The 15,652-nt window shown below is 48.4% G+C and overlaps 1 protein-coding gene across 1 annotated transcript in view; it reads right to left on the bottom strand.

The window, feature by feature from the left end:
* The window catches only part of ACSS1 (acyl-CoA synthetase short chain family member 1), a 30,927-nt gene extending 20,735 nt beyond the window's left edge, over positions 1-10,192 (bottom strand). Inside the window, exons 1-2 of the mRNA XM_021534886.3 lie at positions 9,898-10,192; positions 6,611-6,707 (exon numbers count right to left, since the gene is read on the bottom strand). Coding sequence (XP_021390561.1) covers positions 6,611-6,707; positions 9,898-10,192 — 392 coding nt within the window. The remainder of the gene's footprint in view (positions 1-6,610; positions 6,708-9,897) is intronic.
* Between the last annotated feature and the right edge of the window lie 5,460 nt (positions 10,193-15,652).

The raw sequence follows: 15,652 nt of genomic DNA, 5'->3' as shown, positions 1-15,652 counted from the left end.
TATTATTTAATCTAAGACTATTCCTGTAGCATCAAGTAAATAGTCCATTTCTGAACTTGGATAGGTGGCCAGACACATTCAGTGCCAGTTCTCTGGCAGTAGCTGGTAACAGCTGCCCCTGCAGAGTGATCACAAGCCTGCAGAAAGCAGGGATGGAGTAGCTGCACCCCAGACTGAATTCTCCCTAATCCCTTATAGTGAAAGATCAGCCTAAACTCTAAAGCACAACATTGAAGACCTCTTCCCAAGCCCCTCATGACCATGGAAGTGCACAGTTAGATTTATTATTTTGCTTTTACTGAGTTCATGAGCAATAATGAATTCCCACCCAACCACTGGTTTGGTGCCTTGTCCTAAAAGGCTTAATTTTCTGGTCTGGAATTTACCTGATGCTGCATTAAAGAAAATTTCAATGTGGATAAATAACAAAGAGGCAAAACAGAAGCTGCTCAGCTACAAAGCACATAAAGGGAAACAAGCCTCAGAGAGACAGCTGTGAGAAAGTAAAATGAAAACTTCTTATCTGTAATGGAAAATACTCAAGTGCTTTCTGAGCTGCAGCCTCTTTATCCTATACAGAAATGCCAGAGTATCTCTGCCTAAACTCCAGAAAATCATGGAGTTTTCTGAGCAACTCCATGATTCCTCTTGCTTCTTTTGCTTGTTCAGGACTTGGTGACCACAATAGCAGAAGCACTCACTGTTTTTTATGATTAACCCCAATTTGACATTTGCTTAATGAGCATGTGTAAGTAAGGTGATAGACAACATGGATCAGTCTTTACCCATGGATCTATTTGCCTCTTCTTTGTATGCTGAAATGCTGGGATAGAAAGGCCTTGGAGGTCCCTCGGAGCTGCAGCACATGGAGGAATGGACACAAAAGCAAGGAATAGGTGAAGCCAAGAACTCCAATGAAGACATCCACAAATCCCTGAGCATGAGATACGTCTTTTGGCTCCTGTTGGCACCAAGTCAGGCTTGCTCTCCAGTTCAAGAAAGGGAGTTAGCAGAAACAGTGTCAGGAATCCTTCCCTTGACTCCTTCAAGCACATTTTTTAATCTAACAGGCAGGCAGTTGGTACAGGCAGGCAGCATGTTACACATTGTCAGTCCTCAACCCAGACACATCCTGGGGAGGAATGAGCACTGTGCAGAGTCACTGCACCTAAACATACTGAGCAGGAGGAGACCACAGCCATCATCACCCTCCCCATCTGCTACTACTGCCAAGCTTGGCATTGTAGCTCCTCCATCACACAAGGTTGGAAGAGCCAAGAAAACCTCAAACCCAGCAGTGCCTCAGCTCTGACACAGAGGCAATGGCATGGAATGCTGGCCAGGAAATGTGTTGGTAGCATGGCACATCCACCTGCTGCCTGCATTCCCAAGGATTTCAGTGCAGCCACTCAGAGCCAGGCACCGCACTCAGCAGAGGGAGGCAGGAATAACCAGCAGAGAGGAACAAAGCCATGGGTCACAGAGAGGGTCCTGGAGCACTCAGCTCCCTCTGTGCAAGCAGGGCAGACAGCAGGAGGATCTCAGCAGAGCCACTGCAGGAGAAGGAAACATGCTGCAAGCAAAGGGAAGCGCCCAGCCCCTCCTGACAAAGACAAGAAACCAAGAAACCACAGAATTAGTTCATAGCACAACAGTCTGAGGATCCTCTGCAAAAGCAAATTGTAAGAGCTGAAAGCAAATAAGAGAACAAATTGGACAGGAAAACACTGCTCCAGTGGGTAAAGTGCCAGAGCAGAGAGGAGAAATGGGGAAGCAGCAACCAGAAGGGGAGACCATTTGCTAAGGAGAAAGAGCAATAGATCCAGTCTGTGCATTTAGAACAAAGCAAGCCAGGAAGATGGAAGAGGCATTAATGCATACAGATGAAGGACCAGAAAGAGACGTGGATCTGCTGCTGGACAACTGTGGGTGTCAGTGGTAACCACCAGGACCTATTCCTTTCTGTATGATTTAGGATTTGAGTAAGAAGATTGGTGTTAAGGGCTAAAACTAATAATTAACTCTTGTGTCTCTCTGTAAGGTGTGCTTCCATTTTGTCCATTGATAAGGCTTTGAGCCTGTTGTCTTCCTGACTCATCACTTGCTATGCAAGCATCTCCTCAGCTACCACAGGATCGCTTCTAAGCACAAGACTACAAGGCTGGCCCTCCAACAGAGCCAGCATATCATTGCTCAAGCCAGTCCTGTTTAATCTAACAGACAGCATTCCTCTCCCTGTCCTTACATCTCTGTTCAGGAACTGACAGACCATACTTCTCCCAGATCTCTTCCCAAATACAGCTTCCAGAGCCCATTGTTCAATGCAGTGTCTGGAACAACTTCTGTAAAACCCATCAGTACCACATGGCACTTCTCTGATGCACTTCAGGGATGCTTTGCAGAAACAGCCTTCCAGTAAGTCTGATGTTACCTTTTGCCACAGCGAGAGTGTACAGCTTTCTAAGCAAAGGAAGCCAGTTCCTTTTACATTAAAAAAAGTTGCATCAAGACCTTCTTTGGGAAGCAGCCTTTTGCAAAATTATTCTAGACTTTTTCTTAATACATTCAATGCCATACACAGGTTTTGACAGTACCTGGTTTTACCTTAGCCCAAGCCATGTTCTCTGCTGTCATGGTACAAAAGCTGGGTTGAGTATTTCTTGCAGCAATCAGTTTATTTCCTGGAACCATAGTTTGGATTAGGCTGAAACTGTTTGAAAATTCAGGTCAAGTGTCCAAACTGGGCATTAGAGCACAACTGCCCAGCCTTCCTGCAGACATCCTGAACCCAAGACAAGGGAAACCCCTTGTAACCTTTTTTAGGTGAGAAAGTGAGAAACCCATGAGCTGTCTTGGGTGGGGAAAACTGCAAGCCTGGGTAAGATGTACTTGCAAACTCAGCTTACAAAGGCAGCTCTGGAAAAGAGTTTTGCTGCCAATGGTAAGTATCATCATGGCTTCCAGCTACACTCTTCACTGTGATCTCTAACACAATTTCATCTATTTTAGCTCAGGCTGAGGAATCCATTGGTTTTTTAAAGGTATCGCTATCATGTTGCTCATGAAGATGTCCAACCACTTCTCTCCCACCTACCTAGGACCCTGATTTCTGGTCCTTTAGCTTTCCTCTCTCCCTAGTTTGTCTTTTGCATTTTGAGCTTTCCCTCTGGCAACAATGTTTTCTGCACCAAAGTGATCCTTCTTTTGAGACCTGGAACCCTTTTGAAAAACAGGTTAGCTAAAGCATTCTGCTGCCCAATTCCCATAGCTCCCACTGACAACAGCCGTGAGATTTTGCAGATCCACTGGGTCACAGGTGGATAAACTGTAAACCAGGGAACACCAGAGAGAATAAATAACTCCACATCAGAGAGCAGGAGGGCTGGCATAACTTTAGCTGCTGTCTTCAACACCTCCTGTCATTGAACTTAGAGAGGCTGCAACCCAACAGCTCTGGCCACTATCTCCACCTGCTTTTAGAGGGTACAGTACCTTTAAAAACCCAGGCTCACAATGCATTGGGGAATTCCTCTGCAAGGTTTCAAAGGCCCTGAGCCCTGACAATATCCACAAAGCAGGACAAAACACTCCTGGTCTGGTTGGACCCTTCTGACAATTAATTCAGCTGTCAGCTCACAGCACCACAGTGCTGCTAAGCCACTGCCCTACCAATGAGCTTTTGGTGGCTTAGCCTCAGGAGAGTCAGAGAGCCTCTTGATAACTGATTTGCATGACCTGTCCCCACTTTGCTGACTGCAGCCACCAAAGCCCAAGAGGGTTGTATCCCCTGTTGTTACAAAGCAGTAAAAAACAAGTCTCTTGCCTTCCCATTCAAAACCAGAGATAATTTGAAACTCAGCTAAATTTCTACCCACAGGGAAGAAGAAGCAAGAATGGCCAGTGAACTTTTTTTCCTGCAAGACCGAATTGCATCAGCTAGAGAGATAGGACAAAACTCAGCAATGAAAAAAGTCATCACAACCAAGCTTGTAAGGGCAGACATCATCTCCTGGTGCAAAAATAAAGTGTTTCACCTATGGCTTTGGGTATCTTTGCCCACCAGCAGATGTTCGGATTCTTCCCCTAGCATACAGCACTTGAACTCTGGTGCACAATTACAACCCACCTTGCTGACAAGTGTGCACAGGGATGTGGGTTGACTGGATGGCACAGCCCACCAGCTCTTTGCCCACAGCAGAGGCAAACTGAGGCTTTTATTTCTGCCAAGGATGAGCCAGCTGGGATAGCACTTTCCAGTGCAGCTGTGTTTCCTGCCAGTGCATGGAGGACATCCCACCGATGAAGGTTTTTTTTCCTGTTCCAGCCCTCTTCCTGCACATCCACCTTCTTCCTTTGCAGGCTGCAATGGGAACAAGGCCAGCACTCAGCTGTTTTCTTGTCCCTGACAACTCCCCAGAGGAGAAGGCAGAGGACCAGGCCAGCAGCTGCATCTTTCCTTGTGTTGCCCAGGGTTTATCTTTGAGGAGAAGCAGCTCACAGCAGCAAGCTTTGCAGAGTAGATAATGCAGAACGGTGCCTAGCAATGTTGCACATAAGCCCTGGACAGCTCTCTCCCAGCTGTATCCACGACCTCACTCGAAGCTGGTCCATAAGACAGAGCCCAAATTAAAGTCTTTGTTTTCCTACAGTGCTAAGTCCTTACTCTAAGGCCACTGTGCCATTAACAGGGCATCCAGATCCTAAGGAAAGAGGCATCTCTGTTCTGCCAAGACATGTCCAGCATCCCTCTGATTCCCCCTTTACTCTGAGGCTGTATGTGCTACAGAAGACTCACCAAGGACCACCAGCATCCCAGCTCCTGGGCCACTTCCTTCTCTGATTTGCTTTCCCTCACAAAACTTCTAGCTCAAATAAGGCACTACTGAAAAAGGTTTTCAACTAAGTTCTATCTCAAAGGGAAGCTAATGCTAACACACTGTAGGAAAAGCTTTCTGACCCATATAAAACCTGTAAAAATGCAGCCCAAAGACCACAGAAAAGGCAAAATACTCAGAGAGTACCGCTGCTTTCAACAAAGCTATTCCTGCCTTAATGAGATAAGCAGAGAACCAAGTGACCTGTATTACCACGTGGTAGGACCAAAGTCTCTAGAGAAACTCAAATGCAATCACATCTGACCCACAGTATCAGGCATAAACAGAAACATGGCTCTCAAATACAGACAGAAGCTTGAAAATAGAGATTGCCATACGTCTTTCACTTGGATGTTCTCCTTTCTGATACCAGTTACTGTATCTCTGTAAGGCTGCACAAAAAAGGGTTCAGTTTTCAGATATGGGTTACTTGTTTTCATGTCACAGCAATCACAATTCCACAGGCTGAAAATATACTTTCTTCCAAACGCACTTGGGCATGGCCAGGGAAAAAAAACAGTCCTGTTGCTGTTCAGAAAGGCCGTCCCTTATCTCCAGAGATTGCAGATAAGATGTTTGAGCGTCTGCAGCAGCTCAGTACATTTCAAGTAGCGGCCTAAGGGGGAGGTTAGAGCTGCCTTGAATAAGGCAGTGCTGTCTGTTGGGTTGCTTCTCTTGTCATGTTGATCTGAGCACAATTGTCACCTCTTTCTTACCCCTTGTTTTCATGCCTGAGGCATAAAGAGAGAGGTAAAAGTGCACAAACCTGGGAGAAAAACATACCATGCATAAACTCGGGGAGAAACCTTTGGTTTCATCTCCATGTTTACCACCAGAATGGCAAAATGCAAAAGCACTTAGACAAGCTACCCAGATCATTACAACATATTTATATCATAACAGGCCTAAGCACCCTGCCAAATAACAATACCAAGATAAAAAACAATGCACTCCTTTCATAGATTTATATCAGACAGCGTTTCTTTCTGTTGCATGGAGCACTAACCTCTCAGAGTTATTTTTACACCCACTCCTCCCTGCTGACCACTTTCCTCACTTGAATGAATAATGCTACCAGGAGCTTTCATAAATTTTGGAGATGACTCAGACCACTAGAACATTTTCAGACCCAAGGAGCTCTAGGAACCCCAACAAGTTGCAGAAAACATTCTGTAAAAGTCTGATGCTAGGGACATTCTTCATCTCCTCTGCTTTATGATCTAGCAGAACAAACATCTGGCTCCTTGAGATTCAGCAGCTCAAAGATCTGGCTCCCTAAAACATGCACTGAGGAATGTACAAGTCTGGGAACATTTAAATCTCACTAGAGACAGAGATGATGTAAAAGGCAGGACTGTCTCCTAAACGAGGGCATATAGCAAGGAGAAGAGAAATATGCTTAAACCTGCCCTACTCTAACAAACTGTGCAATCTGTAGCATCAATTACATATCAGTGTCAATCAGAGCAGTCTCAAAGTTACTCTGAACTGCAGTGAGGATGGGAAAGAGAAACATGGAGAACTTAAAATCCCCTCCAGCCAGGACTCAGTATCAAGCTGTTTACTAGCAACACAAGACATTTGCACCAAGATGTTTGCTATTCTTCTGAAACCAGAAGCTACTCACAGAAATTTTCCCATGTGTATCTCCAGCAAGCAAAAAGGAAACTGCTAGGTGGAAAAATCCCATTTCCTGTGTCCCCCACACTGCCAGGCATAGTGAGAAGGTGCCATACCTGTATGTGACATGCACTGCAGTGCCAGGTTCATCTCTCTCCCAAATCAAAGCCACTCTGTTTGGAGACTTTTCGACGTGCTGATCCAAGCAATTTACTGTAAAGAAACCCAAAGGTTTAAACAAAGCCTGAACATATGAAAGGTGCTTTGTAAACCTAGCTTGATCAAGTGCAACAGCAAGCAAGTGCAAGATGAAACATCAGTTTTTGGGTTGCTTGACACACACTAATGTATAACAGAGGAACAGGCATTTGCAGCTCCAGTAAAGCTATACAACAAATTCTACATTTAATTGGCACAGTGGCCTTAGAGATGGATACCCATGAGAGGCCATGGCAAATTCAGGTATGGGCTGAATTCATGGCTCAATTCAGCCATTTAGCTCCACTGCCTAAACTTAAGCCAGCCCAAATCTTTCCCTTGCTCCCAGCAGCACAAAGGCAAGATACCCTTTTGATGTTTTTTCTCCCCAGAGCAGCATTTCACTACAGAACTCGGACAGTCTTCCCCAGCTGGCATATTTAGCACTGCACCATTTGGATTTTCTAATTAAAGCTCACGTGAAACATTTTGTTCCAGGGTATAACAAAGAGCTGAATCTCAGCTAATTGAAAATGTCTAAAACTGTAGGATCTATGGTAAACTAGAAGTTCAGACATCTACAAGTTATCAGACACATAGGAAGATTAATGTGTCTCAGGCTGTGTATTCCATCTCCTAAAATTTAAAGGCATAAAATTCCCTTTTAAAGGTGCATTTCTCCCCCTCAGCATCTTGAAGTGGAGGATGTAGGGAGAGCACCCAATCTGAAGAAATGTATAGAATCCACAAAAGAAACTTGCCTGCATGTCCAGTAGCAACTTGCCTGATAGTCAGAGAACATCCTTGTTAAGTACTAACTCCAAGTCTACATGACACTTACTTATTGCATTGTAATCTTGCAAAGGCAATTACTTTATTTCAATAGGCAACTAGTCAGGGACACTGCTGTATAACTCAGAGAAAACCTTTTTAAAAAATGCTGGATTTCAAATCATATTTCCTGGAAATATTAATACTGATGGGAAAGGATTTCATTTTTCCAGATATATTTAAAAAAACTGTGTGCTGTAGTAGCTTTGGTTGTTCTGTGATCACACCATCACACGGGATGGGAATGAGCCCCTAAAGGTGCACAGAGGAAGTAATTCCTCAGAGTTTAACACATTTTATTGCAAGACCAAATGTTAATCTCAAAAATTCAAAAAAGCACCAGCTGTTTACAGTCTTTTATTTTTAATGTAAAACCCTGCAGCAGTACTATAAAAATAAGACAAAGCCATTTCTTAAGCCATCCTAATAAGATACAAGAGGACAAAAATCCTAGTGGGGAATTTTTAAGCAGTTATACACTAATTTCTTCTACCTGTGTTTACTGCTGTGGCTTGGTTCACAACAAGTAGCAACTCCCACCTCCAGGCTCCTCACAGCTACACCCTCGCATACTGTGCCATGCTACAGTGAATCACAAAATGGCATTCATTGCCCAAACAACTTTTCCTACTCATGAGCAGCCACACTGGCCTTCAGAGGGAATTTCTGCTGCAGGAAGCCCTGGCTGAACCAAGTAGGAGCTTTAGCTCTGCGCTCTGTAAGAACCAGCAGGTGAACCAGAGCCAACTGCTATTATTTCCTTCCTGATCTTAGGCTTACATGAGTCTTTTGCTCATTTTACAAAATAGAATTTAGTGACCTTTCCCTTACTACTACACCCTAGTGGCTTCTCAATACATTTTCTTGCTTCCTTGACTGCTCAGAAACAATTAATCTCAGTAAGACAAGTTCCTGAGAATGTGTCCTGATGGGAAATGCAGTTTGCCAGGTTATTCTCCTGACCAGGAGTACAGTGCAAGAAATCCAGAAGCCCTTAAGCTCACAGGTCCACAAAATCCTACTGCAAGGGCTCTCAAGCAAAGAACATCAGATTACTCAGTTGCTCACGGTTCAGCTGTGCTAGGAGACATGCACACATGATGCTCTGGATAAGGGACCTGAACTGCTGCTATGTTTCTACACAGACTGTGTTCAAATCAAGAGGTGAAAGGACAAAATCACAGTCTCCTAACAGAAAAACAGCCACTTGGCTGTGGCAAAGTACTGCCTTAATCACGCTTGAAAAGAAAACCAGCAACAGCAAACCTGTTTAATTCTGTGCATCTGTTTCAAAGGTCTATGATTTCCTTTTATGTATGAAAAAAAAGCTAAGTGGCATTTTCTGTCTGCTGAGGAACCAGACCCAAGGCCAAGCAATATCTGAATATCAAAGATCTGGCATGAGATCCAGAAGAAACTGTTGATCCCACACTACAGAGGAAAGAAATAGATCCCTGATAGGCTGTGCTCAGACAAGATCTTCCTTTCAACAGGAATTAATGACAACAAAATCCTGGCTAAAATCCTCTGATTGCTGATTGCTGGGCACAGGGCTGTACAAATATCTCCATAAGTTTGGGATCCACTGCCGGGCATCACCCACCCCCAGGGTGAAGACACTCTCTTAGGCTCTCTGGAAGACCTGAGGAGGGTTTCCTCTTTTGGCTGTCAAACAAAAAGTGGCCAGAGATGTTACAGTTACTGCACTAGTGAACCAGCGTCCTCCCCGAGGAACAGGAAATGAAGGTCAGAAATGTTCGTCCCTGTTAAAAGACATCACCACTGAGTGGTACCCTGGATGGGGCTGGGGCTCACTCCCACCGGACAAAGCACAGCCGCAGCACACAAGAGCCTTCAGGGCAGACACGGCATGGACAAAACTCAGATGCACTCAGGGCAGCCACGGCAAAATTCACTCGTTTCATGTTGAGAGGTGAAATTGGAGGAAAATACCAAGATCCTCGTTAAAAAGAAAAAAAAAAAAAAAAAAAATCCCTGCCATAAAAGTCTGGGACCGTTCCCCACCTGTGGATCATCCTCAGCCACCACGGGGCCGGGCAGCAGCCGGCAGAGCCCAAATTTGGCATCCCATCCCGGGGCCCATCTCCGCAGGTCGAAGGGCGGCCGCCCGTGAGGTAGTGCCCGAGCAAAAGGCTTAGCCGGGGTTATCCCAGCTTCGGATTTTCTCCCCGTTTCCAGCATTTCGCAATTCCTGGCTTGCTTCCTCCCTGCGCCGCCCAACCGAAATCCTCGGTTTTACCCCCAAAGACGGGCGATGGAGAAACTTCGCCCCGCGGGTCGCCTCCCGCCCAGCCCGGTGGCAGCCGCGGGCGGCCCCGCCGGGCGCGGGGGATGCGCGGCCGGGACCCCTTACCCGAGACGTTGAGGCGGCCGCCGAGGAACCAGCGGGCGGAACCAGCGGGCGCTTCGGGCTGGCAGGCCGTGTGGAAGGGACTGTCCCAGCGCAGCCACCCCCGCGCCACGTCCGCCCAGAACCCGGCGGGGTCGCGGGCCGCCCGCTCCCGCCAGGCCCGGTACTCGCCGGGCGGCAGCGCCCCGGGGGCGCCCGCGGGGCTGCAGCAGCTCCGGGCCGCCGCCGGGACCCGGCCCGGGGGGCGCGGGCGGCTGAGGGCGCGCAGAGTCCGCGCTCGGGCGGCCGCCAGCGCCATGGGCACACAGCCCTGCGCCGCTGTCCCCGCCGCGCCCGCCCGAACCGGGAGAACGAAAGGGAGCGAACGGGCGAGCGAGAGATAAAGACCGCCTGCGGGGAGGGGCTGCCCCGGCGGGGCGGCTCCGGGAGCACCGCAGCCCGCACACACCCCGTCCCCGGGAGTACCGCGCAGCCCGGGAGCACCCCGCACCCAGGGACACCCGCACCCCGCATACCCCCCATCCCCGGGAACACCCCGCACCCAGCGACACCCCACACCTTTGGGAGCACCCCGGCCCCAGGGACACCCCGCACCCCGGGAGCGCCCCGCGCCCGGGGACACCCCACACCTTTGGGAGCACCCCGGCCCCAGGGACACCCCGCACCCCGCGAGCACCCCGAGAGATACACCTGTACCTGGAGAGAGAGACCCAGCACTTTCCCCTATGGGGTTATCACCTGCACGGATGTGCGGGCCGGGGTGCACCCCTGTTCACATCCTCACCACCACAACAGGTGTGCCCAGGTACAGCCAGGCCTTTTAACATAAAAAGCAGCTCTCAGCACACACACACGCTGTCGTATCTACAGGCGGTGCCCAGCACCACACACCCGGACACAGCACAAAGCAAGCGCAGTGGCACGATCCTCATGCACAGACAGTACTTGTGCTCGTGGGTAGGTGGCAAACACATTGTGTCCTTGTACACCACTATCCACAAAGCTGTCATAACCCTGCCCCCTCTGCTCAAAATGGGGTGTCTATAAGCGGGGTACACATCCTATCTTGGCAGCCATGTGAGCACCATCATTATCATAATGTGGAATTCCTGGCTTTGATATCACAGCACTTCTTCCTCCATTTTAATCTACGGACCAGACTTCACCCTGGCTTCATGATGCAAACCCTCAACAATGAGTAGCAGGGTTTTACAGCAGGTAGCACAGAATTTATTCCTTGTCTATAGCAGAGACATGACCTTTTCTGGCATAAAGAAATGAATTATTTTAGACACCTTGGTCCAGCTTCCCAGCATGGAGTCTAAAAGCTCAGAGTGGCATGGTCTGAGCATCCTTAAGAAGTGCCAAACTAACAGAGCACAAACTCTACTCACCCCCAGGGTTTGGGTAGGCAAAGCACATTTCGTGTTCAAGATTAAAAGCCTGAAATAACTCTAAATGCTATGAAGCTTCTTCTGGCAGTGGTAGAAACAAACGTTGGTCTTCTGTTCTAAATATATCACCAGGTGCTTTTTTGTGATTTTTGTGTGAGATTTTCTGACACCACTGATCCTTCCACTGTGTTTTATAGGTAACAAGCAAGAATAAATACAATTTTAATTTCCTTGTAAAGCTGGCATTAGTACATGGCTGCTGTAGTTCGATATCACTACCTTGGGTTTTGACTGTCACTTTCGGTTTGCCCTAGCTCTAAATTCCAAACAGCAGCACGTGTGCCACCTGGTGCCAGACAGGGGCACGGAGAGCACTTCAGCTTTCACTTGGTTTGCCCAAGGATTGCTCAAAAGTTTTATAACAAAGATGACTTCTGTGTAAGTCCTACCCCTTTCAGGATTTCAGAGGAATGCTTTTCACGAACAAACAATTGAGTTGTCAAAAAAAGAAAGCATGAATTTAAATTATTTGGCATTAAAGCTTACCTGCTTTGTTTGCACACCTTGAAATATGGGAGCACTTCTCGGGCTTTCTTCCACCAAGGCTGATTCTCCTTTTCTACCATCAGGTTTTGTTTTACTCATGATTTACCAAAACGTCCCCTGCTCTCAAATTTTGTCTGCCTTTTTCCTCAGAGAAAACCATAGCCAGCAGTAACACAACCCAAATCCAGTCTGATCACCCCACTGAAATGGGTTGCTGAACCCAAGCACAAGCCCAAATCTCCTTCCTTGCCTCAAAAATAGATAACGAGAGGGGGAAAAGTGTCTCTGAGATTTTGCAATGTCTACTTGTTCTACCCATGACTTCCTGAACAAGAGAGTGAAGTCTGGCACATTAGACTATTGACTTTTTGAGAACCAAGGAGTGTTACAGCATTTCTCATTTTTAAGTATTTTAAGTGTGCCAGGAAAAGCTGGTGATGGATAAAAGGTCACAGAATTGCTTCCCACATTCACTGTGTCTCTCTCCATTCTTAGGGCCCCCTGGCATTATGGAGTCCCAACAGGAATGCTGGCATTTCCAGCTCTGGAGAAGCCTGGTGACTGTCATCTGGAAATACCACCTCTGTGTGGCAGCTTCCAAAGGCATGTGGTTGCCAGGGCAGAAGAAATAATTCCCTGATGCAGCCAAGCCTCCTGGCACAGTCTCCCAGACCAGCCAGGCAATCTCACTGCCCTGCAGGAGATTTTAGCAGGTAATGGGCACAGCTGCTGAATAGCTGCAGATCTTGGCCTGGATTGAGAGTCTTCTGTGCTGGTGTCATGGCAGGCACTGATGAGCAATGCCAGTAGTGGGTTGAGTAGGGGCTGAGATTTCTGCTGACAGAACTACAGCAAAAAAACTTTAAAAACCAAAACCCCAAACCCCCCAACTTTCCACATCTTTCCACTTACTTGCCTTCTCTTCGATTGCTGTCAATATATCAAAGACCTACTCAATGAGGTCTATGTTCCTCAATTGCTCACCCCACCACTCTTCCCCCCACCCCACACCTTCCCCCGTTTTCCCCTTAATGACCTAAAAAGAGGAATAGTAAAGTTGTGGAATCCACAACTTTCACTTGGTTATCACTGATGTGCTCCTAACTGTCCTTTCTAATGGTCTTCTCACATGCTGTGAACACAGTTGATACCTGGCTCTACAAAGAAAGTCAGGGCCAGGCAAAAACCCCACCACAGAGCAAAAGTACACACTGGTCTGTGTTAGAAATTCTCCCAAGTCACAATTAACCCAGATTTTAATAAAATCTTTTGATCATTTTCAGCTACATTTCTGCCTGCAGATTAAATTGGACATGTTCCCAGGTGGCTGTTCCAGCAGGTTTCTAAGCCCATTCAGCTCCATCTGCAGAAGAGCAGGCTTAGAGGGAGGTTTAGACCAAGGATGAAATAAAGCTAAAATGCAGTTGCTCAGGTGCCACTTTAACAGATGAACATGGACCTTGTGTCCAAAGCAATGGGAACTGCAACAGGTTTTAAGGAGCTGAGTACCTGAGCTAATCTGGAAGGTGAAACTTTGTCAGATATGCTCACATGTGGTCGCACCTGAAACAAAGGTCAAATCTGTGTGAAAAATGTAGATCTGCTGCACTTCCATTTATGAATGTGTAATAAATGCCCAATGAGTGATAAGGGAGAAAAACAATACTTAATAATATCCAGATAACTAGACTGCTTTTGTACAGGTGAGGCAACCAGCTGTCCCATTCTCAAGAGTTTTCTGCTCAAGGCTGGATTTCAAACCAAGGGGATTCAGTGCTGCTGCTGCCATCCATCAACACAGAACTTCCCCCCCAGTTTGGCTCCTCTCCTGCATCAGCAGCCCACACTGGGTTTGCTATGTGCTTTGTTCCAGAAAGTTGTTGCTGAATCTCCACATCTCCCCTTAAGCAGCACTTGGGGTTGCCCAGCCTGAGGATGGACCAAGGCTCCAGCATCTAATCCTTCCATTCCCTCCAGTTTGTACCATTGCTCAATCCAATTTACTGCTGGGTCTGTGCTTGGTGCTCCAGCAGCACTGTGAAAGAGAGATCTGAAGGATACTGAGAAGTAAAGACAATCTCCTGGGGAAAACCATCTCCCTCACCTAATTTTGGTTTGCCCACTTCTTTTGCCTCTCCAACTCAGTGAACCAGTGCTTGAGAATACAAGTGGTGGAGTCTTGACCTGCAGCACAGAGAGCCCACATGGCAACTGCCAATCATCTCTCAATCATATACCTGAAGTAACAGGAACCTTGGAATGAGGTGCACCTGCAGGTGTCTTAACCCCTGGGACTGCAGGATGAGCTCCTACAGGGCTAGAGATTCCCTAGAGTCTCTGTGGAATGTTTCCACAGAGCAAGTCCTCAATGTAGGGGGCTCCAGCCAGTGGAGGAACATTGTGGGGGCCTGGTAGCCCTTTTCTCCCTGAACTGAGTGGCTGGGGGTGGCCAGGGTTGTGCTGGGTCTGTCTTGGCACAAGCATGTCTGTCTTGTCACAACAAATCTCCTCTTTATCACCCTGGCCCCAAGGGACTGCTTTGGTTGGGGGGAAAATCTTGGCAGGGAGGTATGTCCCACAAGGGATGGGGGAGCACAGCAGCCCTGTGGAAGCTGGTGTGACATCCCACTCACAAGACAAATGAGAACCTCCATCTATGGATCAATACCAGGTTGGATCTGACAGGGACACTCTGATGGGGACAGGAAGAAGGCACCAGTGTGTTGCAGGGAGGGCCTGGCAGCAGTGTCCCTTGCAGTGTGGTTTGTGAAGGTGTATAAGGCACAGAACAGTGCTCATCCACACTTTGGGACAGAGGCATGAATATGGATGATTTGCAGTGAAAAGGGAACAAGAAGGCACAGCCATAAGTATTGCACAGCTCTGTAGGAGCCACGTGCTTATCTGTTCTTCAAGTACAATGTGATTCGCAGTGAGCTGGAGCAGGGAGAAAGGCACCTCTCTGGAGCAGGGGCACAGATGTACCCCTCAGATGTAGAACAGGGAAAGTGCCCAGGGACAGGCTGCATGCTTTTTTTGGGTGCTGCACCCAGCTGTGAGCTGCTGGGTTTTGTTCCCAGCCCTGGCAGGGCAAGACCTGGCTCTGAATGGATGTGAGATGGTTCTGATCCTAGTGGTGCATTGTCCCAGCCAGTGTTGATGGTGCTGGTCCTGGTCCCAGTGTAGTGTCCTGGCCAGACTGGTGATGCTGCCACTTGCAGTGCAGTGTAATGCACCAGTCCCTTGATGGCCCTGGCCCCAGAGGACTGGAGTAAAAAGCTGCAGGTCAGCATTGCTGGGCTGACTCCACTGCCAGGACAGGGCAGCAAGGGCTCACAGTGGTGACGCTGCCAGACCGTGTGCAATGCAAAGTCCAGCCTCAGGCAGATGTGCTGGCTCTGGCCTTGGTCCCAACGGTGCAGTCACCCGGCCCTGCGAAGACTGTGCCAGCGCTGGCCCCAGTCCCAGGGCAGTGCAGTGCCCCGGGCCGTGCTGGCGATGCCAGCGCTGATGCCACCAGCGCGGAGACGAGCACCAGTCCCCGTCCTGGCAGGGCCCGCGATTGCGATGGCACTGCCGATGCCGGTCCCGGTCCCGGGGCGGGGCAGCGCCGTGCCGCTCCTGTTCCCGGTCCCGGTCCCTGTCCCACGCCAGTGCGCTTCCCAGCACGCGGAGCGGCGGCGCGCTGCGGCGCCCAGCCGCATGTGCCGCCACTCGGTGCCCGGTGCCTGCTGACGGTGGAGGCGGGCCTGGGGCGGGCCCGGCGGGGCGGGGACGGCCCGCGGGTGATGTCAGGCTGATGCTGTCGGTGCGGCGCG

This window comes from Lonchura striata, chromosome 3 (assembly GCF_046129695.1).
Source record: "Lonchura striata isolate bLonStr1 chromosome 3, bLonStr1.mat, whole genome shotgun sequence".
Taxonomy (NCBI): Eukaryota; Metazoa; Chordata; class Aves; order Passeriformes; family Estrildidae; genus Lonchura; species Lonchura striata.
Note: the sequence above shows the minus strand (reverse complement) of the source record. Positions and strands in the feature narration are given on the sequence as shown.